Below are 27,794 nucleotides of genomic sequence, written 5' to 3'. Positions count from 1 at the left end.
GCACGTGGCCGGGCGGGGAGGAGCGACCAGCGGAGCCGCCGGTAGCTGGAGCATGGCGCCCCCGTCCCCGGTCGCCAACCCCAGGGTCTTCTTCGATGTGGACGCCGGAGGCGAACGAGGTGCGTGAGGGCGTGGAAGGTTCCCGGGCAGGGAGGGCGGGAGGGGCGGCGGCGGCAGGTTGCCCTGGAGAACGGGCGCGAGACCCCGCGGAAGGCAGCTGGGCGGCCGCGGGGGCGGAGGGTTCTCGGCGGGCAGCCCCGCGACAGCGCCCCCGGGGCTGCGGCTCGCCAGCCCCCTCCCCCGGAGGGCGGGGTAGGCGGGAAGGGGCAGCGGCCGCGGTCCCTCCGCGCCTGGCCCGGGCACCCCGGCGGCCCTTGTGCCGCCCCCGAGCTGCTTTGTGCCTGTAGCGCGTCGGGCGGGGAGTCCCGGTTCGGGGAGCGGAGGGGGGCTGGTCCCGCGAGCTTGCCGGGGGCTCCTGTAGGGCAGCCCCCTCGCCTCCGAGAAGGGGTTTGTGGCTGTCACTGTGCAGGGCCTGAGCGCTGCCAGCCCAGCCCCCGGTCGCGGCCTGCGTGCTCCGGGGACAGCCCCGAGGGTCTCAAAATGTTCGGCTACGTGTGGCGCCCTATCTGGCTACAGGCTTAAGGAAGGCAGGTTGACTTACGGCCGCCGCAGTAATTATTGTGGTGGTGGCGGATGGCCATGTTACCCTCCCTTCTTCTGGCCTTGGTGCGCAGCCTCACCAGGAGCGCTTCCAGTGACTGAAGAGGGGAGCCCAGCTGCCCCCCGCCGGTGCGGGCTTCTCACCTTTCCGCGCCCAGCTGGGAGTGGAGGGGCGCGCAGCTTAGCGCTGAGACCCAGCAGCAGCCCAGCTGGGGAGCCGGGAGCCTGCTTTCTTGTCAGTTTCAGGGCTCCCCGAACCCCGAAATGGACAAGACAGCCAGTGTAAGGAATGCATAAATGACACAGATACTGTGTCACCCTAACTACAGTGTACCAACATAGACCTCTTGTGGAGGTCTTGGTGTAGTAGGGCACTTGCATTGGTGGGAGCAAGCCTGCAGTGTAGACACTTGACATAGGCCAGCATAAGCTGCGTTATGTCAGCCTAACTTGGGGTGGCCAACCTGTGGGTCCAGAGCCACGTGCGGCTCTTCAGAAGTTAATATGTATCTGCTTGTATAGGCACCGACTTGGGGGCTGGAGCGACAGGCGCCAACTTTCCAATGTGCCGGGGGGTGCTCACTGCTCAACCCCTGGTTCTGCCACAGGCCCTGCCCCCACTCCACCTCTTCCTGCCCCCTCCTCTGAGCCTGCCCTGTCCTTGCTCCTCCTCCCCCACCCGCTTACAGGCCACGAAACAGCTGATCAGCGGGGCTGCTGGTGGCGGGAGGCGCTGGGAGTGCGGTTGGAGGAGGTGATGGGGGGCTGCTGACATATTACTGTGGCTCTTTGGCAACGTACATTGGTAAATTCTGGCTCCTTCTCAGGCTCAGGTTGGCCACCCCTGACCTAACTCTTTAGTGTAGACCAAGCCTGGGCCACACAGGCAGCCAGCCAGCACTTACATTCTGTACAGCTCTGAGTGAGCCACATTGAATCCAGCAGCTTGCCAGCCATGATCTCAGACTGCTCTTCTCTGTACCAGACTTGGCTGATGTGACCCCTCATGCCTCCTGTCCTGAACTTTCCCAAGCCCCTGTGCTGTGCAGCATTGAGAGGAATACAATGATCTGTTTGCTCCTTTAAAGAGACAAATCCCACCAGCTTGCCATATTCACTGGCATTAACGTTTACTGTCATTTAAACACCTTGCCGTTGGTTTAGATCAATAGTAAAACATGTTTATTAACAAAAGAAGATAGGCTTTTAAGTGAGTTCAAGAATAAAAGTTGGAAATGGTTATAAGCAAATAAAAGTGAAAACACACATCTAAAAGTCTAAACCATAATTTAGCAAGGTACAGGCTTTGTTCAAGCAGGTACTTCATCTATAGTGAGATTCTAGAGACTTCAGTGCCCACGTTGGTTGAAGGACCTCTTTCCCAGCTTCCAAGAGCTGTGCTCCCATGTGTCTATCTAACGATGGACACAAAGATGGTTTCTGTCCTTGCTTATATCTTCCAGAGTGGCTGAAAACCAACCCTGCATGGCCACCCTGGTTTTCAGCCAAAATATTTTTGTTTTGATATGTCAGCAAAAGTAGTTATCTTCAATGACAATAAAAAAGAAAAAGCAGTTGAAATTTTCCATGGAAGCAAAACTCTATTTTCCCAACATGTTCTAACAAGAATACATGCTGCACAAATATGGTGCACTTTTAAGTCTATGTGAGTCCTGTGAGCATGTCCAAGGGCAGAATTTGAGTCATATATACGTGTGGATTGTTTTCTAATAGTTTTTAGACACATCTGTCATGGTCTCCCCCTTAACCAGTTCATGGTGCCAGTTTTTCACTGACTGTATCTATGGCAGGAGTGGGCAAACTTTTTGGCCTGAGGGCCACATTTGGGTGGAGAAATTGCATGCAGGGCCGGGGCAGGGGGTTGGAGTGCGGGAGTGAGTGAGGGGTGTGTGTGGGGGGTGTGGTGTGCAGGAAGGGGCTCGGGGCAAGGGGTTGGGGCAGAGGAGGATTGCAGGAGGTATGAGGGGGCTCAGGCAGGGGGTTGGGGTGCAGAAGTGGTGCGGGTTGCGGCAGGGGGCTCAGGGCAGGGAGTTGGGGTACAGGAGGGGTGAGGGGTGCAGCAGGGGGCTCAGGGCAGGGAGTTGTGGTGCCAGGTGCAGGAGGGGCTTGGGCTCCAGTCCAGCGCTGCTTACCTGGAGTGGCTCCGGGGTGGCAATGGCACGCACTGGTGCCAGGGCAGGCTCCCTGCCTGCCCTGGCCCTGCGCTGCTCCCAGAAGCGGCCGGCACCATGTCCCTATGGCCCCTTAGTGCGCAGCCCTTGCCTGTGGGTACCTCCCCCGAAGCTCCCATTGGCCACGGTTCCCCATTCCCAGCCAGTGGGAGCTGCGGTGGGCAGTACCTGGAAGCGAGAGCAGTGCACGGAGCCCTCTCCTTCTCCCCCCCCCCCCCCCCCCCGCCTTGGGGCCGCAGGGACATGGTGCTGGCTGCTTCTGGGAATGGTGCGAGGCCCACGGCGCCACAGGGGTGGCAATGCCGCAGGCCATAGTTTGCCCACCCCAATCTATGATAACAAACATTGTAGCTGTAATTCACTAGCTCTATCCATGGTAGCAGTAGGAGGGATATGGAAAATTGTATATTTTAAGGATTAGGTTAGTTTTAACAATGGCTTAAATACTGTTAATTCAATCATTAATTCCCCCCCTGCTCTCCACTCCTCTTCCACACTTACAGATCTGCTATATAAACATGTTTGTCTTGAGATGCTGGGCTCCTCCACTTGTTTTTCAGGATTGGACTGAAATGTGTGCGCACTCTTTCTCTCTCATATTCCAGTTGGTCGAATTGTCTTAGAATTGTTTGCAGATGTTGTGCCCAAAACTGCTGAAAATTTTCGTGCACTATGTACAGGAGAAAAAGGGATAGGGCCTACAACTGGAAAGCCTCTTCATTATAAAGGATGCCCTTTCCATAGAAGTAAGTTTGAATCATCTTTATTTTGTTGTTTTTTCCCATTTTCTGTTTAAGTTGCATAATATTAACAGTTGACTTCAAGTATTTTAAAACCAGTTTGATTTCAATATTGGGCGGATAGGGATGTGTGTGGATTTCTAACAGTGATCAATACTTAAGTTATGGGCTGATCTGGCTTTCATGGAACTCAGGGAGAGTTTTCTTGGACTTTCAATATTTAAATCCTTTTGAGTTAGTGATTTAGAAAGGAAAAAAAGAAAACGCAGAGCCAAGCTACAGTAGAAATATATTAAAAGTGATTTAGCATAACATATGGTATTTCTAAAATGAACTCATTAGCTATTTTGGTTTAATATAAGAGTTTTCAGTTCAGAAAAGTAATGGATTCGAGAATAGTAGAAATGCATTATTTATCCCTCTTTATTTTATCTTCTGTCTACCTTGACCATGTTTTTGTAGAGAGTGCATCAATAGCTGGTCGTAGGCTTGCTCCAATGGCAGTAGTACAGCTGTGGGAGTCTTTCCACTGACTTCATTGGGCTTTGGGTACGACCCAGTGTGAGCAAGGGATTTTCTTTGCTGCTGCTTACTCGTGTTTTTCTCCACAACAGCTGGTAGTGGAGGATATTAGGAAGGATTTTTATCTGTGGACTTTTTGTGGGTTTTGTGTGTACATGTTATGCTTTTCTAGGACATCCCACAGTCAATGCTGTAGGCTTCCTAATATGAAACTGCATTATAATAAATAAGAAATCATTAGTTGATGTGAAAAAAAATTTTTTTTATCCCAGCTTGCTCTGTTGTAATTGTGGACTTTTCTTCATATGTTGAGGAACTAGACTATTAAAGCTTTGGAAAATACATTGCTCTAAAACAATTATTATACTCTGGGACATAAGATTTTTGAAGTTATTAATTTTATTTTTTAACTGTCATCCAAGAATCTCAAAGTGCTTTATGAAAATGGGATAATAATTCTTTACTCATGTTACAGATGGAGAAATTGAGACTCAGGGAAGTAAAATAGCTCACCCAAAGTCACGCTATCCATGACAATCTGGAATAGAAACTAGGCCTTCTGACACCCTGACCCTTGTACTTTCACTTAGGTGATGCTGTTTGACCTTTGCAGATATAAATGATTCATTTAATGAACTGTTTTATTGAGAGTGATAAATAAGTTAAATGGTTTTCCTGTTGAGGTGTGAGAGTCAAGTGTTGTTCAAAAAGCTGAAAATGGATAATTCGAGGGAATCTGATAACTAAGAAATCTTGTTCACTTTTGTTTGGGTATAACTGACTCGCCTGACTGTTTTGCTGATCATGATTCCCTCTCTACGGTACCCTCAAGATTACTTCTGTTGCCCGTCCTTCTCTTGCATAAAATAATTGTAAAAATATGTAGATGCAAGTTATCATCAAACCATGCTATATACTAAGGATATATGGCTTATTTCTGGTATTGCACAATTATGTGCCCAGTAAGAAATTTGATTGATTGTTAGCCATTTTGCTTTTTCTATATTAAGCCACAAGAAGTTGTGAATTTCTGGTTGTAACTATGGAAGTGTTCAGGGGATTCTTGCTCATATAAGAAAGGAATTAAGGCTCATGTTGATGAAGTGGGGTTGGTCTTCACCCTTGAATGTAGTCCTGCTTAACATTCTTCCTGCTTTGACACCATCTCTTATGACTCATTTTCTACTTAATAGTTATTAAGAAATTCATGATCCAGGGTGGAGACTTCTCAAATCAAAATGGCACAGGTGGAGAAAGTATATATGGAGAAAAATTCGAAGATGAAAACTTTCATTACAAGGTAAAGTAGTTAAAAATGCTAAATGGAATCAGGTTTTGAAATTAGGGTGGTTTGGTTCTTATTACTCCAGTGGAATCTTACTACACGTATTATGATCCATGATGATGATGTCGGTCTATGAGGAGGTGAAGAAAGTTGTAGTAGCTTTACCTGTAAAATATTTCAGTTTTAGGGGAAAGACTATCACTCCTACAAAACAAGGGCAGCAGCACTTTAAATTCTCTTCATAATTTTAAAAATCATGAACAAAATGACATAATTAAATTGTGCATTGTGTACCTTGGCTGAAGGAGAGGAAATATTCCATAATAAAATTATTGCATTGAATATTAGAGGAACTTTATTTCTGGAGCAAAATTTCATATACAGTGGTTTTGAATTAAATAAATTCTATGGGTTTTGTCATCATATATTTGTGATTTTAAAACAAGGGATTTCTCGCATTTAATGTTGTAAATTCAGAAGGAGGAATCTGTTGCATCACATCTTTTCCATTTTTCCGTAAATACTGGATTAATGTCGTCTTTGCAGAATCCAGCAGAAGCAAAATTTAGGCAGGTTGAGAGAAAGTATTTACTTCCATGCAAATATCTTCCATAACAGGAAAATAAACATTAATAAAGACTATTTTATATTCATGTTTTTGCACTCCTAAGTTTGCGTTAGTTGGAAAGTCTTGCTGTAAAGAAAACTTTAAGTGTCTGAGGGTGTGGATTCCATTATAGGTGCACCTGCAGCTCATGCATGCAAGATGGGATTTTTTTAAATAGAAGTTTCCATGGGGGACCATGGTTACACCCAGTGTCTTCTCATGCTCCTGTGCAAGAACATAAAGGGTAGCATGACCATGACCCTCACTCAACTCCTTCTTACTACCTGTGACAAAGAGATGGAAGTCAGCAAGTGTCTGCCCCACTATTCCTAAGCTTCAAACTCGTTCCTTTTCAAACTTTTTGGTGAAGAAAAAGAGAAGAAGAGACCCCATCTACACCTCCCCATACAGCAGGGCTAGGCACCCTGAATCTACTGGTCTGGTGGATTCCAAATCATCCAGTTGAAACCCTTCCTGGCCTGTGACAGACTTACCTTACTGGTCGAAGGACACATTGAGGGGAAAGTCACATCCCCAATAAGTATGTGCCATGCTAATTTTTCTCCTCAAGGACTTGCAAGTTGAGGGATGTACAGCTGTAACTGCACCTACTCGAACAATTGATAAATGCCACCGTGGAGCCTACCACAGTTCCAAAGAATGGGAAGGTTCATCTTCAGCGAGTGCTCCATTGGGTAGACACTACTCCACAGCATCAAGCAGCGACAGGAAAGAAAACAGTCAAAAACTGTGCCAACCACATTGGCATTAGGGCCATCGACATTGGCACCAATAACTTTATTGGACTGCGGCTGGTTGACTCAGCACTGCCAAATAGAAGAGTTTCTCAATATGGGCAGCTCAACCCCAGTCTTGATACCAGAGATCCATGATACTTACTGCACCTCAGATAAGCCAGTCTTTCTCTCAGCTCCTTTAAAATCCACCTTAGTGATTTCAGCTTGTCACCTGCTGGAGCAAATCCTCCTCTGTCTTCTCTCACCCCATGGTATCAGTTCCTTAAAGGGCTACTATGCAATTCCCCACCAAACAGAGGATGCATTTGAGCATCTGTCAGTATTCTCCCTATGTTACCTCACTCTGAAGATGATCTTCCTAGTCGCTATCACTTGAGCCAGCAAAGTGACTGGTGCTTCAGGCTGAATCTCCCTGTATAACATTCCATAGGGACAAGGTGGTGCTAAAACCTCATCTGAAATTCATCCTTAAGGTGATGTCAGAATTTCCATCTGAACCAATTCTATCAAGCTACTTGTCTTCTTCCTGAAAGCACATTTGGCACCAGTTGAAAAGAATTGCACCTACTGGATGTGTCCAGGACTCTGCTTTTTTCACTGACAGGACCAAAGCATTCAGACATCCCCCTCCTGGTATGTTTCTGGTTAGAGGTGTTCCAAAGGCCAAGCCATTTCATCACAAGATATTAAAATGGATTACTCAGTGCATTTCTTTGTATTACCAGTCAACTGTTGTACCTCTCCCACCAAACATACAAACTCACTCCATCAGAACTCAAGTGACATCTTCTGCCTGTTTCAGAAGTGTGCCAGTATCAGAGATCTACAAAGCAGCAACATGGACCTTTGTCAAACACTGTGCTTCAAACTTAGCTACTAGGTCAGTTGCCAAGTTCAGGAGGATAGTCAGTATTCTACTGAGGCAGCTGAAACTCCTAATTTCCACCATCCTGAAGGGATACTGCTTGCCAGCCACCTACTGTTGGACCCATATTGACACATACTCCAAGAAGAAAGAATTGGTACTTACCCTACAGTAACTGTGATTCTTTGAGGATGTTCTTTTGAGGCCAGTGTGGATCCCATGACGTGCTTTCCATTCCTGCTTTCCAGAGTCCTCGTCTACCATGGGCTTTGAAGCGTGAGGAACTTGAGGGAGGGTTGCGGATGTCCAACCCTTTTTGTCCTCATACTGGAGCACAAGGAGCCACAGGTCACATGTATAACTTTGCAAGACAGTGGTATAAAAATCAATCTTACATACATGAAGTGCACATGCACCTACTGTGAGATCCAGAGCAACTATGACTTCTTGAAGAAGCACGGCTTCTGTAGGGTAAGCATCCATTCTTTTGTAGAAGACTTGAGTAAAGCCTATATTTCCAAAAAACATGAAACTTTTTGGCTGTGATTTAGAAAAAAGTATTAAAGAGAAAAAATCTGGATGGTGAAGCAAAATAATCCATGTGTTTACTTACAAGGAGTCAAAAGAATTGTAGGGGAAAAGTGTGTGATTATACAGCAATAAGTTTTAAATTATAAGGCCTCAGTCTTGCAAACAGCATGGAAGTAACTCAATTCACGTGAATAGGTGCATTAAGGTTAATGAGACTACTCATGTAAAATAAGTAATGCACAAGTGTTTGATGGATAGGGTTTCAGAAAGTATTTAACAATTTCCTATTAATTGCATTATTACTGAGTCAGTTACTGTATCTTGTTTTTTCAAATGGGACACAGAGAGCTGGTTTTAATGTCAGGAGATCACATCAGGCACCCCTCAACTGATTTCTCAAGTTTTGGTGTTTAGACAGCATGGAACTGACTGATGCAGTTAAACAGCCAATGCAACATTTCTTGTTAACTGATTGGGTAGTGTCAAGTCACTAAGCTTGCTTGCCACCAACTATGGGAAATACAATAAAGACAACTGTCCTCTGATGTCAGGGAAGATGAAGCCAGTTGCAAATTATGTGTGGTCCTCAGGCCCCTTGCAGATTGTCAATGTGGGCTTATTTGGGGTACATTGGATGTCCTGGTAGTATATCACTGTAACCTTGTAGAATAATCATATCTTACTTATATTTGCTTTGATGGCATTTTCTCGTACAGCATGATCGGGCAGGGCTGCTGAGCATGGCAAATGCAGGACCCAATACAAATGGCTCTCAGTTCTTTATCACAACAGTGCCAACCCCTCACCTGGATGGGAAACATGTGGTGTTTGGCCAAGTGATCAAAGGAATGGGTGTTGCTAAAATACTAGAAAATGTTGACGTGAATGGAGAAAAACCTGCAAAGGTAAGATCAGGACATCTAGGAGGACACTTGTTTCATTATATGGTGCCTTCTGTGAGAACTGTTTTAGTATTCTGTGAGAATTAATTTTAGTTGTGTTTTTCAGTATGATTCAAAATTGGTTTGCTTTTGTTAGAGCAAAACTAGAAAAAGTTTTTCTGAGCTTTGTCTCGCAGAACATATAACATTTTCAGATTAGCTTTTGTCTTCCATTGTGAAAATGACTTCCAGGCTAAAAGTCACAGGATTGGTAAAGCCGTTTACTAATCCTAAATAAAATATTTAGATCAAAGAAAGTATTAAAAACTGGGAAAGGGGAAAAAAATATTTTGTAGTTAATTATTCTTGATACTCTACATGTGTAAAACTCCTACAAATGTTAACTAGTTATTACTAATCAATTTTCACACCGCCTTTGGAAATGAGGGAGGAATGTAATGTCTCTGCACATTGAAGGTATGAGAAACTGAAACCTGTATAAATGAAGTTGTGACTTGCCAAAGGTTGCAAAAGGAGTTAGTGTTAGAGCTGGGTAGAACTGGAGTTCTTGGTTCCCATCCTGTGCTTAGAGGACAGGTACGGGGGGTGTCTAGCACAGGTCTAACACAGGAGCAGGCAAACTTTTTGGCCTGAGGGCTGTATTGGGTTTCTGAAATGGTATGGCGGGCTGGTTAGGGGAGGCTGTGCCTCCCTAAACAGCCAGGCATGGCCCGGCCCCTTGGGACTCCTGCCCCATCCAACCCACCCTATTCTCTGACGGCCCCCTGGGGATCCCTGCCCCAAACTGCCCCCCACCGCCCCATCCAACTCCCCGCTCTCCTTCCTGACTGCTTTCCTGGGACCCCTGACCGCCCTGACCCTTATCCGCAAGCTGGTCCCTGACCACCCCCTGAACTCCCCTCCTCTCTATCCAACTCCCGCCTGACCCCTTACCGCGCTGCCTGGAGCACCGATGGCTGCCGGTGTGGCTGCACCAGGACAGGCAGCCGTGCTGCACAGCACAGAGCACCGGTCAGGCTGCAGCTCTGCAGCTGCACTGTCACAGGAGCTCGCGGCCCTGCTGCCCAGAGCATTGCACCTGCGGTGCACTAAGCTGAGGCTGCGGGGAAGGGGGAACCATGGGGGAGGGGCTAGGGACTAGCCTCTTGGGCCAGGAGCTCAGGGGCCGGGAAGGACAGGCCCACGGGCCATAGTTTGCCCACTTCTGGTCTAACAGTATTGAGCAAACAGTTTAATTAGTACATTTAACATGGCTATGTTAGAAGATTAATGGCTCTTTGTCAAACATAAAATATGACCAAATCATAAAATATGACCAATTATTTTTCATCATCAATATCTCCTCCATAATATCTGAAAAATTACCCTTGTTGTTGGAAAGGAAAGCATGTATTTTGCTTCATTTTGCTACCACGCTATACAACCTAAAAACACACATGCTTTTCCTTTCATGTGTGGTAGCAAAGATGAGCAATTCAGTCATTCCTAGTGTAATGGCTTCTTGTGGTGTGATCTTGCTAGATTTTTACAAGCTAAGTGGTCTAAGCTTTGGATGATGCTTCCAAGAAACAGAGAGCAGCAACAGGAAGCGGTAGTGAATCAATGTGTGTGTCACCCTTCCACATATGGCCTTGTCGTCTTCACTGCTATAATAGGTGGGTTTTTCTACCTCAGTATCTAACATGCATGAGCTATCCTGAGGTAAAAACACAGTGAAAATTAGGCAATTTAGTTTTACTATGGGGTAAATAGCCCTATACTCCCTCCAATCCAGTGGTTGAACTTGATGAGTTTACCTTGCAGTAAAGCTGAAAATGAAGTTTCATAAGGATAGTTAGAAGCAGCTGAAGTAGGCTTCTGAAATCTGTAGTTTGGGAGTGACAGGAAGACACTTTCACCGATCTTTTGGCAATACAAAAGAACTAAAGCTTTCCGATTAGTGAATAGCAACATTGCATATTGTACGCCTCCTGTTTTTTTACAGTTGTGCATTATTGCAGAATGTGGAGAGCTGAAGGAAGGCGATAACTGGGGGATCTCCCCAATGGATGGCTCTGGTGATACTCACCCAGATTTCCCTGAAGATTCAGATGTAGATTTAAAAGATGTAAGTCGTTTTCCTTTGAAGATAATTATTTTTCCTGTGCAATGATGACATTTACATAACCTGAGATATATGGTGGTTGTTGTCAGGTTCACCAGACTTGAGTTTATTTTTAAGAAGTCTGTTAGGGCAGGTTAGAGGTAATAATGAGGAATTTTGTGATACTTCTTTTAGCTGCTCTTGTTAATGCTAACTATGATTTATTTTTTCCAGTGCACATAAGGCTAAAAACAAAACCTTCCACTTAAAAGGGTTTTTTTCTGTTCTTCCTTTACATCTGCTACTCAGTTCTTCATTGTGGTGCTGTAGTGACAAGTTTCCAGAGGCATAATTTACATAGGATTTCATAGTATTAATAGCATACTCTGGAGCTTATTTAAAGGTTTATTTAGTTCCTTTCCATAGTTAGAAAATCATCTCATTACCACATTTTTCACCCACAAAGCAATTTCTAGGCATGCCCTGTGTAGACAGACAACACTGCCATCGTATTTGGCAGGCAGTTAACTATCAGCCTTACTTTATGGATCTAGAAGTGGTATGAGGGAAAGACAGAAGTGTGTTAGTTGTTGATTGTTAGTTGGAAGGCCGATGCAGATCAAGTATCTATCTGTGTCTTGAACTGTGGGAAATAAAAGACAAAATACTCTCGGGAATGAGAAGTTCTTGGTTATATACCTACATCACTAACAAATCTCTGATTTTTTTATGGGTACAGCCAAAGCTTCTGTTTACCTGATCCTGGATTAAGGAGGAAGGAATGTTCATTCATGTAACTGCATTTAGGGGGAAACAATTAGATTAGTGATCGCATGTTCTCTATTGCTGTTATGTTTTGTTCTCTTGAAGTCAGTCCCCCTGATCCTAGAGGATAGGTCCACTAATGGCTATTAGACAAGATGGTCTGGGACGCAATCCCATGCTCTGGGTGTCCCTAAAGCCCTAACTGCCAGAAGCTGGGACTAGCCGACAAGAGATGGATCACTCAATAATTGCCCTGTTCTGTTCATTCCCTCTGAAGCATCTGGCACTGGCCACTGTCAGACGACAGACCAATGGTCTATCCGGACCAATATCCTGACCCAGAATGGCCATTCTTATGTTCTTATCCTCATGTACAACTCAATGGGAGTTTCATACCATTGATCAAGGAGAATGTGTTGCTCATATAATAGAATATTATAACAGTTGTTTGAATATAGTTTAATTTCAAAATTTGTGTTGTTTGGTGCATTCTGGCAATCTTTGAAAGAGAATTGACTTGGGATCCTACTGTTAAATATTAAGCAGTCCAAAGACTTGTTGCAACTTGGTATAAATTACATAATTTAATACTGACATTATATAGGATTTTTTTCTCTTCTTCTCAATAGATTGACAAGATTGTTTCCATAGCAGAAGATATAAAGAATATAGGAAATACTTTCTTCAAAACACAGAACTGGGCAATGGCAACTAAAAAGTACACTAAAGGCTTAAGGTAAGAGTTCCTGCTGCAGAAACCAAGGTGAGGCATTCTAATTAAATGTCCCTAGATTTGAATATTGACAGGGGGCTTAACGGTTGGCATAAGAACATAAGAGCTTCCATACTGGGTCAGACCGTGGTATATCTTGTCACAGTGATCCCTACCAGAGCTTTGGTGGGAGTATACCAGAACAGGACAATTATGGAGCGATCTACCCCTGGCGTCTACTCCCGGCTTCTTGGTAGTCAGAGGTTTAGGGTTGTCCCGAGCATACAGTTGTATCCCTGATCGTTTTGGCTAATAGCCATTGATGGGCCTATCCTCCGTGAACGTATCCAGTTCTTTTTTTAATCCAGTTATGCTTTTAGGCATCACAACATCCCATGATAATGAGTTCCACGATTTAATCGTGCGTTGTGTGAAATGTAATTCCTCGTTTTTATTAAAGCTGCAGCCTATTAATTTCATTGGGTGACACATATTTTTGTATTGTAAGAAAGGGTAAATAACACTTCCCTATTCATACTTTCCATGATTTTATAGACTTCTCTCTTATCTCCTTTAGTTGTCTCTCTTGTAAGGTGAACAGTCCTTATCTTTCTTGGTCTCCATACCCACTGTTTCATACCCTCCATAGCCGTTCCATACCCTTGATCATCTTTGTTGTTCTTCCCTGAACCTTGTCAGTTCCACTATTTTTTTTGTTTTGAGATGAGATGACCAGGACTGGACACAGCATTCATGGTGTGGGAGCATCATGCATTTATATGGTGGCATTGTGATATTTACTGTCTTATTTTCTATCCTTTCCCTATTACTTCTTAATATACTGTTAGCCTTTTTGACTGTGGCTGTGTATTGAGTGGAAGTTTTCAGAGAACTATCCAGAGTGACTCCAAGATCTCTTTCTTCAGTGGTAACAGCTAATTTAGAACCCACTGTATATGAATAGTTGGGATTATTTTTTGCATTTATCAGAGTTGAATTTCATCTGCCATTTTGTTGCCCAGTCACCCAGTTTTGTGAGATCTCTCTAGCTCCTTGCACTCTACTTTGGACTTAACTATGTTGAATAATTTTGTATCATCCTTACACTTTTGCCACTTTGTTGTTCACTCCTCTTTTCCAGATCATTAATGAACATGTTGAACAGAACAGGTTCCGGTACAGATCCTTTGGGGAGCCCCACTGTTCACCTCTCCATTGTGAAAACTGACCACATATTCCTACCATTTGTTTCCTCTCTTTCAGCCAGTTACTGATCCATGAGAACATTGTCCCTCTTATCCCATGGCTTCTTAATTTCCTTAAGAGCCTTTGGTGCCGGACATTGTCAAAGGCTTTCTGAAAAGCAAGAACACTGTATTGACTGGATCAACCTTATCCGTGCTTGTTGACTCCCTCCAAGAATTCTAATAGATTGAGGCATGATTTCCCTTTACAAAAGCCATGTTGACTCTTTCCCAACAAACCATGTTTGTGTGTCTGATAATTCTGTTCTTTACTATCGTTTCTACCAATTTATCTGCTACTGAATTTAGGCTCATCAACCTGTAATTACTGGGATTGCCTCTGCAGCCCTTTTTAAAAAGTGGTGTTGCATGAGCTACTACCTTCCAGTCATCTGGTACAGAGGCTGATTTCAAGATAGTTGACATAGTATAGTTAGTAGTTCTGCATATTCATGTTTGAGTTCCTTCAGAACTCTTCAGGGAATACCATCTCTTCCAGGTGACTTATTCCTGTTTATCAGGTTGTTCTAAAACCTTTTTTATTGACACATCAATTTGGGGCAGAGCATTCAACTGCAGAATTAATTTCCTTCCCCATCTCCAGCATGCTGGGTTTTTTTAGTGTTTTGTATAGCATCCATTGCTGCAGTATTCAAACATTTCACAACTAAACTGGATCTGCTTAGCTAAGTCCCTAATGAATTTCAGTGATCTCTGCTCTCTTCTGTTCTTTGATTACAGGAAGCTCTGACTGAATTGAACATATGTGAAATCATGTTTTGTTTTTTAAAAAGTAAATCTTGTGATGATGGAAACACTGTTCCAAAGAGGAAGGTCTTAGAATGTGTGTCTTAGAAATAGACGAATGGTGGAGTAGTCAGATTTCTTCTGTAGGATTATTTTATTGCCAGGCTGATCTCCTTACGTCATCTGATTATGCTTCCACCTTGCCTTTGTCAACTGCATTATCCCAGAAGATCTCAACTATCTTTGTGGTTCGTGCATAGAGATGAAGTCACTGATGTAGTTGAGTCCTGACTTTGAAGTTCAAAAACCGAGCCTTGAACTGGCTATGACAAGCGTTGCAACTGCATGCAGTATCTTGAGGGGAAACGTATTGTATTAGGCTCATGTATCACTGTGGGCCAGGGTTTGTATTTATGATTGCATTTTACTCCAAGAAGAAGGCTGCCACAGCTCTTCAGGAACTAAAACAGTGGGGGTCATTAAGGAGAATCACTCAAGTTGTAATTACCTCCAGAGAGGTACTACATCCTTTGGAGGTTTGCATATTTTGATTCAATCTGGGTTTCCAGTCTTGGAAGACAGGGCTTTTGGCATAAAAAGGCTGTGTTTAAACTGATGCATGGCCTTCTTTCTGATCCAGCAAACGGACAGGATCATCTGTCCAAGGGAGGCCCCACAACCCTTGCAGAAGGGTTGGAAGGACTTTGACTCGCTAAGGCCCCATAAGACTGATGGGTGACCTCCGGTAAGCTTTTAGCATGCACATAGGCATTTTCACTTTTTGTCTTCTCTGTAATGCTTTTACCTTAAGAATAAATGTGCTTGCTTCAAAAGAAACATGTGGTAACTTGTAACTGCTGGCAAATACAATGTGTAGAGCCAGTGGAGAGAAAGAAATAGCCTTTAGGTAGACTGGCTTGCTTGCCCTGAACTGTGATATCCCAGGGAGCTGAGCAGCCTTAAAACCCCAGTCAGAAGAGAGTGAAACAAGGGTTCCTGCCCAGGGACTGGTGCTGGCTGGAGACCTCAGACTTGGCTGGGAATTCCTGGAGTGGACTACGGAGCTGGGTGGGAGAGATGCAGGTGCAGTTTCTTCAAAACTATGACACTAGCATCACAAGGAAATGGGAATTATACCCCTCCTCTTTTCTCTCCACTTATTTTCTTATGGCAGTCTTGTTTGTTGGAGGTAAATGACTGCATTTTGCAAACTCTACAGCTTATATTGTTTACCTATACAGTTTCAAGTACAACGAGTTAAAATAATTCAGGCAGTGTAGCCAAATACTTGGAGAGGAGGAAGGGACAATGTTGTGTAAAAGATGATTATTTAAAATTGTGGTGTGTTGTTTTTTTTTTTGTACAGCCAATTGTAAGAAGCATAAGTTCAGTTTAATTTTTATATAACCATATAATGGGCATGGATGTTTAGAAATAGTAAACTAAGGTGGATAAGAGTTCATGTGACTGGTAGTTCTTGATATACTTTCAGCAAGATAGCAAAGGGCAGAAAAAAGTTAAATGTTGCAAGTTACAGTATATACACTAATACATACAATTTGTAAATTTGTTTTGTGCAGGTATGTGGAAGCTTCTAAAGCCATAGTGGAGGAATCAAATACAGCAAAGTTTAATCCTACTGTCTTGATCTGCCTTTTAAATATTGCTGCTTGTAAACTGAAGGTGTCAGACTGGCAGGGAGCTATTGAAAATTGTTGTGAGGTAAGCTAAATTTCATCTTTTGATTAGTAGAAAGTAATTTGGAAAATAAAGACAAGACTAAAAGCCTTTTTTTCAAAATCAGGTTTGTCGAGGCTCATTTTCCTATAATAAATTAAAGGAAGATAGGCAAGGCTTTAGTGCAAACCACTTTTAATATACAAATTAACTCATTTTTGGCAGGCTGTTTACTTGTTCAGAAAAAATAGTAGTGGAGTCACATCAGTAATATTTCAGAATACAAGTTGTTATTTATTGGAGCTAAATGCAAGCTGTGCATTTTCTGGGAGCACTCTTACTTTGTATAGAACAATAGATTACATTATCTTTCAGAAACAAGGAACCTTTTTATAAGTGTGTAGCATTCAGCAAGCTTTACCCTCACTCTTTGAATCAGATTTCTAGTTTTATTTTACAGGTTAATTGTAATGAATGGATAACTTTGGCTAAATGATAAAGGGAAGGCAGCAATTAGAAATGAAAAGGCAATATAACCAATTGAAAAAGGGGAAAATAGCAAACTGATGTAAACTGGAAGCGAAGTGCAGACATTAGACAAGAGAGAACGGAGGAATTCAAAGGCTAAGGCCAAATAGGAGTTAAGTTTTAGGAACAAAGGAACACCTAGCAACAGTTATAAGCCCATAACTATTTGGAGCTCAAATTGATGATGATGATGAAAAAAGGCAGAAGTGTTCAGTAACTGTTACATATTTGGAGAAAAAAGCAGAATGATGTACTCCTCACATAAAGATGAGGTATTTTCCAGACCATTAATAATTGAGGGTGTTAGACAAATTTTAGTAGGTTATTTTTATTGGTCCAATAAAAGATATTCCCTCACCCACCTTTTCTCTAACATTACTGCAGATAAACACTTTGAAATCAGCAGGCCCAGATAACTTGCACTCAAGCTGAAAGAGTCAGCTGAGGCAATCTCTGGTCAGCTGATCACTTTTGATAAATCTTGGATTGCCAGGGAAATTCCAGAAGATTGGAAGAATGCCAATATTTAAAACAGGCAAACAGGATGAGCCAGGTAACTGTAAGCCAGCTTGTCTGACATCAGTCCTGCACAAAAGAATGGAAGAGCTGATAAAGGATTCAATTGATAATAAATTTAAAGGATAGAAGTAGAATTAATGCCAGTCAGTATGGTTTTCTTGTCAAACAAATCTGATTTCATGCTTTGAGATTACAAATTTGGTTGATAAATGTAACTACATAAATGTAAAAAACTTTTGTAAGGCATTTGACTTAATACCACATGACATTCTGGTTTAAGAATTAGCAATTTAAAAATCAAAGCAAACATTAAACAGACTAAACTGTCGAGCTAACACGTCTCAAAGTAGCTGTCAATAGGGAATCATCATCAAAGGAGGGAGTTTCTAGTGGGATTCCATATGGCTTGGTGCTAAGCCTGATGCTAGTCAATATTTCCATCAATGATCTGGAAGTTAATATAAAATTGTTGCTGATTAAAATTTGCAGATGAGACAGATTAGCAAAATGGTAAATGATGAGGACAGGGTAGTCCTACAGAGCAATTTGGATTGCTTGTAAGCTATCCCCATTAAAAATTTAATATTGCCAAATGAAAAACTATACATCAAGAAATAAAGAATGAGGGGCTGTATCCTGGAAAGAGACTCTGGAACAGATTTTAGGTGTTACAGGGAACAAACAATGCAGCACTGAGCTCCTGGTATGATGCAGTGGCAAAAAGAACTAATGTGATCCTTCGATGGTACAAACAGGAGCAGTCGGAGTAAAAAGGGGTTTTACTTTTGTATGTGGCATTGGTGAGAATGATACTGGAATATTTCACTCAGTTCTGCAGTCCACATTTTTAAAAAACACTGAAAAATTGGAGGGGGTGCAGAAAAGAGACGAGAATGATTTGAGGATGTGAGTTTTGTTTATCAAAATGATTGAGAGGTGATTTGATTAGTGTACAAGTAGCTTGCGGGGGAGAAAATAATGAGTACTAAAGTGAGTACTTTAATCTAGCTGAGAAAAGCTGAAAGATTAAACCAGACAAATACAAATGAGAAATAAGGTCCAAATTATTAATAGAAGATGATTAACCATTAAAACAAACTACCAAGGGAATTGGTGGATTCTCCATCCTTTGTCTTAAAAATAAAAACTGTATACCTTTCTAGCCAATCAAGTAATTAGACTCACTGCAGGGGTAACTGGGTGGAATTTAGTGGCCTGAATTATTCAGGAGATCAGACTGGATGGTTTAATGGTCCTTTTTGTCATTAAATAATGGATTCATTGAGTATTTAAGTGGTTAGAAAATTTGCAGTAATCATACATATCTATCCTTTATCCCACCATCCCTGAATCTGTTGGGGTAGAAGGAGAATCTGCACCTGCTTATGGGCTCATTTCTGTAGACAGGGAATTAGCACTATTAATACTCAACAACATGCTAGATCAGAGGTAGGCAAACTGCGGGCTACATCTGGCCTGCAGGACGTCCTGCCCAGCCCTTGAGCTCCTGGCTGGGGAGCCTAGCCCCAGCCCCTCCCCTGCTGTCTCCCCTCCCCCGCAGCCTCACCTCATTGTGCTGCCAGTGCTCTGGCCCACTGCTCCTGCCAGGCAACGTGGCTGGCTCTGGCTGCTCTCAGCAGCATGGTAAGGGGGCGGGGGTTGGATAACGGGCAGGGGATCCTGGGGAGGCAGACAGGGAGCAGCTGGATGGAGTGGGGGGCACGGTCAGGGAGCAGGGGGGATTGGATAGGGGTCAGGGGTCCTGTCAGGGGGTGGGGGTGTGGATGGGGCTGGAGCAGTCAGGGGCCAGGCTGTCTGGGGAGGCACAGCCTCCCCTACCCAGCCGTCAATACAGTTTTGCAACCTCGATGTGGCCCTTGAGCCAAAAAGTTTGCCCACCCCCGTGCTAGATAAACCCTGGATAGTAATACTGCACTCTATTGATTGATTGTGCTTTCATTTAAAAGTTGATTTGTTTTCAGGCAGCTTACCCTTAAAATAGATGGGTTCATAGAATATCAGGGTTGGAAGGGACCTCAGGAGGTCATCTAGTCCAAGCCCCTGCTCAAAGCAGGACCAATCCCCAATTAAATCATCCCAGCCAGGACTGTGTCAAGCCTGACCTTAAAAACTTCGAAGGAAGGAGATTCCACCACCTCCCTAGGTAACGCATTCCAATGCTTCACCACCCTCCCAGTGAAAAAGTTTTTCCTAATATCCAACTTAAATCTCCCCCACTGCAACTTGAGACCATTACTCCTTGTTCTGTCATCTGCTACCACTGAGAACAGTCTAGAGCCACCCTCTCTGGAACCAACCCCCTTTCAGGTAGCTGAAAGCAGCTATCAAATCCCCCCTCATTCTTCTCTTCCGTAGACTAAACATCCCCAGTTCCCTCAGCCTCTCCTCATAAGTCATGTGTTCCAGTCCCCTAATCATTTTTGTTGCCCTCCGCTGGACTCTTTCCAATTTTTCTGCATCCTTCTTGTAGTGTGGGGCCCAAAACTGGACACAGTACTCCAGATGAGGCCTCACCAGTGTCGAATAGAGGGGAACGATCACGTCCCTCAATCTGCTGGCAATGCCCCTACTTATACATCCCAAAATGCTATTGCCCTTCTCGGCAACAAGGGCACACTGTTGACTCATATCCAGCTTCTCATCCACTGTAACCCCTAGGTCCTTTTCTGCAGAACTGCTGCCGAGCCATTCGGTCCCTAGTCTGTAGCGGTGCACTGGATTCTTCCATCCTAAGTGCAGGATTCTGCACTTGTCCTTGTTGAACCTCATAAGATTTCTTTTGGCCCAATCCTCCAATTTGTCTAGGTCCCTCTGTATCCTATCCCTACCCTCCAGCGTATCTACCTCTCCTCCCAGTTTAGTGTCATCTGCAAACTTGCTGAGGGTGCAATCCACACCATCCTCCAGATCATTTATGAAGATATTGAACAAAACCGGCCCCAGGACCGACCCTTGGGGCACTCCACTTGATACTGGCTGTCAACTAGACATGCAGCCATTGATCACTACCCGTTGAGCCCGACAATCTAGCCAGCTTTCTATCCACCTTATAGTCCATTCATCCAGCCCGTACTTCTTTAACTTGCTGGCAAGAATACTGTAGGAGACAGTGTCAGAAGCTTTACTAAAGTCAAGGAACACCACGTCCACTGCTTTCCCTTCATCCACAAAACCAGTTATCTCATCATAGAAGGCAATTAGATTAGTCAGGCATGACTTGCCCTTGGTGAATCCATGCTGACTGTTCCTCGTCAGTTTCCTCTCCTCTAAGTGCTTCAGAATTGATTCCTTGAGGACCTGCTCCATGATTTTTCCAGGGACTGAGGTGAGGCTGACTGGCCTATAGTTCCCAGGATCCTCCTCCTTCCCTTTTTTAAAGATGGGCACTACATTAGCCTTTTTCCAGTCGTCTGGGACTTCCCCTGATCGCCATGAGTTTTCAGAGATAATGGCCAGTGGCTCTGCAATCACATCTGCCAACTCCTTTAGCAGTCTCGGATGCAACGCATCCGGCCCCATGGACTTGTGCTCCTCCAACTTTTCTAAATAGTCCCAAACCACTTCTTTCTCCACAGAGGGCTGGTCACCTCCTCCCCATGCTGTGCTGCCCAGTGCAGTAGTCTGGGAGCTGACCTTGTTCATGAAGACAAAGGCAAAAAAAGCATTGAGTACAATAGCTTTTTCCACATCCTCTGTCACTAGGTTGCCTCCCTCATTCAGTAAGGGGCCCACACTTTCCTTGACTTTCTTCTTGTTGCTAACATACCTGAAGAAACCCTTCTTGTTACTCTTAACATCCCTTGCTAGCTGCAACTCCAGGTGTGATTTGGCCTTCCTGATTTCACTCCTGCATGCCCGAGCAATATTTTTATACTCATCCCTAGTCATTTGTCCAATCTTCCGCTTCTTTTTTGTATTTAAGATCAGCAAGGATTTCACTGTTAAGCCAAGCTGGTCGCCTGCCATATTTATTATTTTTTCTACACATTGGGATGGTTTGTCCCTGTAACCTCAATAAGGATTCTTTAAAATACAGCAAGCTCTCCTGGACTCCTTTCGCCCTCATGTTATTCTCCTAGGGGCTCTTGCCCATTGGCTAATTGTGTGTGTTTTGGCGCTCTTCATATTAGCGGAAGGCTTTAGAGCAGTGGTTCTCAAAGCCGGTCCACCGCTTGTTGAGGGAGAGCCCCTGGCGCGCCGGACTGGTTTGTTTACTAGCCGCATCCGCAGGTTCGGCTGATTGTGGCTCCCCCTGGCTGCGGTTTGCTGCTCCAGGCCAATGGGGGCTGCAGGAAGGGTGGCCATCATGTCCCTTGGCCTGTGCTGCTTCCCACAGCCCCCATTGGCCTGGAATGGCATACCGTGGCTAGTGGGAGCCGCGATCTGCTGAACCTGCAGACGCAGCAGATAAACTGGTCCAGCGCTCCGGGGCTTTCCCTCAACAAGCAGTGGACTAGCTTTGAGAACCACTGCTTTAGAGTACACTGATGAATACTAAACCACTTTTATTCATTTTGCAGGCACTTGCAATAGATCCAGCAAACACCAAAGCACTTTACAGACGGGCTCAAGGCTGGCAGGGAATAAGAGATTTTGATCAGGCACTGGTAACTACTTTTGTTGCTGTTTTTTTTTAAAAGGATCAATAAAGCATCTACTTATTTTTGTTTTTTTTATTGAAGGCTGATCTTAAGAAGGCTCAAGAGATAACACCTGAAGATAAAGGTAAACTGTCAAGCGAATTTTAGCAATGTGGCATATACTCTTTTAGGGCATGGCTACACTTGCAGTTGTAGAGCACTGGGAGTTAAACCAGCCTTCGGTGACCACAGCAGGGAAAACACTGCTGAGTGTTCGCACTCTCAGCTGGAAGCACACTGGCGTGGCCACATTAGTGGTTCTTGCAATGCCACAAAGAGCAGCGCATTGTCATCACTATCTCAGTGTGCAAGTGGCTGCACATGCTTTTCAAATGTGGGGCATGAGGTGCAGTGTGTATATGGAGGGAGAATGAGTGGGTTGGGGTTGGGAAATGACAGCATGCTGACATGCTCTCTTGTAAGTTCAGACAGCAGCTGACCTCCTCTCTCACTCACTCAAAGCAAGCAGTGTCTCTCAGTAATGGTTCCTTTGTCCTGGAGCAGATAAGTAGCCAGCTGTCAGAAAGCCAATCCCTCCATGTTTGAAAGGGCATATCAGCGAGTTCAAAACAATGACAAGAGTGGCCACTTGGTGTAAGGGGATTATGGGACATTTCCGGAGGTCAATCAGAGCACAGTAACATAACACCTCTTTCACACTTGTGCTGCAGTGCAGCATACATTATTCCACTTGCCGAGGTGGAGTACCAGCAGCGCTCTATGTGCCTTGCGTGTGAGCTAATGCGCTGTAACTTGCAAGGGTAGCCGCGCCCTAACAGGCTTTTACATAGTATTATGTTAGTTCTGCAAGAGATGAACTAAGACTCAGAATTTTTCATTTTGTGAGGTCCCTACTTCCTAGACATTGACAAAATATGAGGACATAGAATTAGTGCTGAAGTAACTCTCTTTCACACAGAGTCTGCTGCTGATAGCTGTCAATCTTCCACTTGTGTGTGTGGAGAAGTGTCTTCTACCTCCCTTGTTATAGAGGAAGAGGCATGCATCTCCTTGGGTCAGGGAGTTCTACTTCAGCAAGAACTAAGTGGGGTTTGTGCATCCTTTATCCTAAAAAATCTGAAGTTGCTTTCTGGTTTGATTCCATTCTCTGCTGCTTAACTGAATGTTACTCTTTGGATCAGGAATTCAGGCTCACTACTGTTTCCTACATCCATTTCTCTGAGCCTATTTATCCTATTTTGCAATTGAATGGAAAAAACAGTTGGGGAGGATTTTTCACTAGTACCCAGCTTGATAACTACCCCCTATGACTAGAATCCAGGCAGACACAGTTTAGCCTATGTAAAGCATAAAATAAAAATGGGTTATTGATATAGTGCTGTGGGACAACTATAGGAGGTGGAAAGTCATGTGTGTTTTTTTTTTTTAAACAGCTATCCAAACTGAAGCACTCAAGGTGAAACAGAAGATAAAGGCCCAAAAGGAAAAGGAAAAAGCAGCTTATGCTAAAATGTTTGCTTAAGTGAAGGTTTTTTCCTGTTAAAGTTTAGGCACTGAATGACTGACCCATACACTATTGTAAGCACTCCTACTATATGAGACAAGACACCGTAGAGGCAAGTGTTACTTCTGTTATCTGTCCTATACTGCAATCAATTGATTATTTCCAATGTTTACTATTTAAACTGGAGTTTCATACTAAAAGTAAAAATTTTGGTTTTCAATTGTTTTTATAGCTAAAGTGACTCTCGGAAAACAATAAGACACATACTTAACCATATTAGTTATTCTTAAGTTTACCAGATCATCAGTTTTAACACCCAGGAAGCAAGTTGAAGTACAGTATTCTCCCATTAGTTCCTTCACTAGAGCAGCAAGTCAGCATGTATACATCAGTACCACTATAAGTAGTTCTGTCTAAGACAAACAGTTTGTAAACACTATTCATAAACTCAGTTGTTCACTCAAAACCACGTTTTATGGCAAACTAGCTTTATTAAAAGTTTCTTCCTTTGAAACAGGAAGCTTGCTAAATATTTGCCTGTCTACTTAATGTAACCTTTGAAAGCAGTGATACAGTATTCCCTTGCTTGACTCATTTTCCCTAATGCAACTGAAAATTAACCAAAATTGCATTGATAGAACATGGTAGGAAGGAGCAGAAAACGTGAATTCACCATATTTTTACAGCTGTGGTTCAGGGTGTTTCCACTGAACTTTGGCAAGAGATCTAACATCAAGTTGTAAGTCACAGAAAACAGCACTTGGGAAAGCTGCACCACCGTCTTTGATCCAGTAAAAAGGCATATTCTTTCATAACTAAGGCTAAGGTCTGTCTGACTGCCTTGACTTTGCATTCACTATTTAACATAGTGGTTAATGAAATTTCTTACCACATAGTGGTATGAAATTCAGCTGGCTCAGTAACCTCACCCAATTAACGTTCAGTCAGCGATAGGCTTAGTTACACCATAGCATATATTTGTGTGAGGTTAAGACATGTCTGGGAAGAACATTAGATAGTTTTGATCAAATTTACATTCCATTATAAGCTGGCCCTCCTCCCCCTTCAGGTACTACCCAGTTAATATTCTGGCTTGGGTCTTTAATATCACATGTTTTGCAGTGGACACAATTCTGAGCATTTATCTGCAACCGTAACCCTTCTCCTGTTTCCAGGGGAACATATTCATAAACACCTGCAAAAGATGAGAATGATGTGTCACTGCAGTGGACAGATGAGTAAACAATTGAATGCTAAGACCTAGATTTAAAAGATTCTATTACAAACTCTTGCACTCTTCAATAACCATTACCTTACAAATGCTGTGACTACCATCTGGTAACTTCATTATGTAGTTCAGTTGTCTCTTGTACACTTGTATTGACAACTGCTTTGTCAAGAAATGCATTTTCCCCAAAAAATTAGTTCAGGAAGGACCTTGGGTCCAGTGTACCCCAGAAGGCCAACCCCCACAACTCTTCCCCTAGGCAGCGGAACCAGTGGAGTGTCTCCAGAGCATATGCAGGGCAGGGACAGGCTCCAGCTGCTGCTTCTGGACTGTTGATGCTGCCTGGTGCACAGAGGAAGGGGTCAGTGAACACACAGAAAACAGCCTGGATATGCCCTAGCAGCATGTGGAGTGAGTTTTGGGTAGAGAGTCAGCAGCTTGGTAACTATCACAGCCCAATCATGGGGAGTGTATAGCTAGCTGGGGGAGTGGGCAGGGGAGAAGCCAACCATGCTGCTGGAGAGGGACAAGCAGGGATATGGGTGGGTCCCCAAGAAAGACAAAATGCAGTTGGTAGTTATCTTAAATTGTTTGGGAACCACTGCCTAAAGGAACTAAAAGGCCTACTAGGCCAGGTCATTTCCCCTTCTGAAACATTTCAGTAAAAATATGTAAGTACCTTTCCCTTCACTTTGCAAAGCTGTTAGTTTATTCAACCATTGTTCATTTTAATTACCTACCTGCAGGACAGAATCTCTGTTCTGGCCCATCGTATATAGCTAAATTTTTGTTCACAGGGACACTGTCATCCTTCAGAGTCAAATGAGGAGGCTGGTCATGTTCATGATTTGTCCCACTTAGAGCCACAGAGGACAGGAGATCAAAACTGATTTTTCCATCAGGCTTTGGATATTCAATAGGAGTACAATCTTTGGCTGGCTTTAGCTGATCAGAGTCTGGCCCTAAAGTAATTTTGAATGAAACCATTAAGTTTCCTAGTGTGCAAATATTTAGTTGAAATTAATTTACAGTTATCCAAATCAAAAACTGTAATTTACAGTAAGGCAACTGGAGCTGAGACTCCCATTACCTTTGCAAAATGTTCTGTAGAATTCTTAGCCACAAATGGTCATGTTAGCTGTGTCTCAACAGAAAGATTATCTCCAGTAGTGTGGTGCCCCCAATCCCTCTATTGAACTACAGCAGGTCACTGATTCCATAGGACACACAAAACCACCACCTACAGACACTTACTTTCTACATCCTCCCTTTTAACATGACTTGAGTACTGACCCAATCCAACCTTGCTTAATGCGAAACCACAAGAGACCATAAGACAGATACAAAATGTACATGTGTATTTTCTCAAAGAAAATTACCTGGATGTTTTAATGTCCATGGTTCCATTCCTCTCAGTATCCAATAAAATATACCAGTATAAATCATTCCTCCATAGACACCCAGTACTCCATGGCAGGAAGGTCGGATATTCCTAACAGAATAGAGCTCTTTCCACACCCAGGATTTCTTCAAGTTTTCTTCATATTCAGGCACATCAAGTCCTAGTGGTAACATACATTATTTGTTAAATGCTTATAGCATGATTTCAGGGAAGATTAGGTCCTTGAAATAAGAATTTGTTGCAAGTTGAGAAGTGGTTATTAGCAATGGATTAAATCATTTTCAAAGCACAAAGATCAGGTTTTTTTTTAAAACTAGATTTAGACCCATTTATAATATAGTGAACCTAAATTCCTTTATTACCACGGAAGAAAATGAGAGCTTGTAATGAAAGCCAACTGTACACTTAAATGCTTCAAATGGGGATTCTTTTCTGAAATACAGCTCTAACTTTCTCAGACACTTTTTCCAGGAGTTTCTAGTATATTTGTACGTAAAATTATCAAAGCAGGTATGCTTAAATTCAGTTTTCAAATATTTATAAAACGAAGTGGTGCTACAGGTTCTTGTGTTCAGGAATGGGACCCCTTAAGTCCTTAAAACTTCTCTTGCCTGGTGATAGGAGAAAAGGGACTTTGGAATGGAAAGCAAGAATACACGAGACTATAGTGGTTCACCATGATGTTTGGATGGCAGATTTCTGTAGAGGCCTGTGATTTACAGGAGGTCAGACTAAATGATCTAATGGTTCTTTCTGGCTTTGAGCACAACTCTATGAATACTCTGAGAAATGTTAAACTTCCAGACAGAGGCAGTTTATCAAAATCATTTTGCCTCTGAAAATGCAAAATGACTGAACAAATGACAATGAAGACACAAATGACAATGAGGATGCCAGTGCTGTAAGTTCACTTTAGACTCTGCTAAGCTGTAAGCTAACTAGAGTAACCCACCTATTATCCGACCACCAAGCTTCAAAAGATTATATATACAAAACTTACAGCTATGCAACCATGAGCACTGTGATTTGAAAACTCCATCCTCAATGCAAGAAGTCTAATATTTTATTGTACTATGCTAAATGTAATTTCACTATAGCAGACCATCTTTTAAGTAAGGCCTGGAGAAGACAACTTATTAAAGCAAAACTCCATGAGGAGACATTTCCCCCAATTAGTAATTTTATATGGGAATGGATTCTGAAATACACGAAATAGAATTTACAGAACCATCTATACTAAAAGAGCCATTAATATACTGTGCAGTGTTCTGCCATAGGTTAGGGTGTCTGTTAAACAATTTATTACATGCATGGGAAAGCAGTTCTGTACCCACATTAGGAAACACTATTTTCCTGTCCACATTGACAGGAGGTCTACTATAAAACAGATCCCCATGACCATGGAAGAAAACAGTGCACTAAAATACTGGACTTGTTAGTGTAGATCAGGGGTGGGCAAACTTTTTGGCCGGAGGGCCACATTGGGGTTGCAAAACTGTATGGAGAGCCAGGTAGGGAAGGCTGTCTCCCCCCAAACAGCCTGGCCCCTGCCCCCTGGAACCCCACCCCCTATCCACACACCCCTGCTCCTCATCCCCTGACTGCCCCCCGGGGACCCCTGCCCCTTATCCAACCCCACCATGCCACTCAGAGCAGCAGGAGTGCTGGCAGCGCAGCACACTGAGGCTGCGGGGGAGGAGC

The 27,794-nt window shown here is 43.4% G+C and overlaps 2 protein-coding genes across 6 annotated transcripts in view; one reads left to right on the top strand and one right to left on the bottom strand.

Annotated features, from left to right (window-relative positions):
* PPID (peptidylprolyl isomerase D) lies at nt 1-23,993 on the top strand. 2 transcript variants are annotated; one of them, XM_077815418.1, is made up of 10 exons: nt 1-119; nt 3,458-3,598; nt 5,308-5,414; nt 8,877-9,065; nt 11,047-11,169; nt 12,540-12,646; nt 16,194-16,335; nt 21,879-21,965; nt 22,041-22,083; nt 23,393-23,993. In XM_077815418.1, the coding sequence occupies exons 1-10, from the start codon at nt 53-55 to the stop codon at nt 23,479-23,481; spliced, it is 1,095 nt and encodes a 364-aa protein (XP_077671544.1). In that variant the 5' UTR covers nt 1-52; the 3' UTR covers nt 23,482-23,993. The 2 variants fall into 2 exon arrangements, with proteins under 2 accessions (XP_077671544.1, XP_077671545.1); XM_077815419.1 differs by lacking the exon at nt 21,879-21,965.
* A 138-nt stretch (nt 23,994-24,131) lies between these two features.
* ETFDH (electron transfer flavoprotein dehydrogenase) overlaps nt 24,132-27,794 on the bottom strand; it is a 30,047-nt gene continuing 26,384 nt past the window's right edge. For all 4 annotated transcript variants that reach the window (XM_077815414.1, XM_077815415.1, XM_077815413.1 and 1 more), the window contains 3 exons: nt 26,071-26,253; nt 25,432-25,653; nt 24,132-24,658 (listed from right to left, as the gene is read on the bottom strand). In XM_077815414.1, coding sequence (XP_077671540.1) covers nt 24,495-24,658; nt 25,432-25,653; nt 26,071-26,253 — 569 coding nt within the window. In that variant the 3' untranslated portion in view covers nt 24,132-24,494. The remainder of the gene's footprint in view (nt 24,659-25,431; nt 25,654-26,070; nt 26,254-27,794) is intronic.

This window comes from Eretmochelys imbricata, chromosome 4 (genome assembly GCF_965152235.1).
Source record: "Eretmochelys imbricata isolate rEreImb1 chromosome 4, rEreImb1.hap1, whole genome shotgun sequence".
Taxonomy (NCBI): domain Eukaryota; kingdom Metazoa; phylum Chordata; order Testudines; family Cheloniidae; genus Eretmochelys; species Eretmochelys imbricata.
The sequence above is the reverse complement of the archived record's forward strand: the minus strand, read 5'-3'. Positions and strand labels throughout refer to the sequence as shown.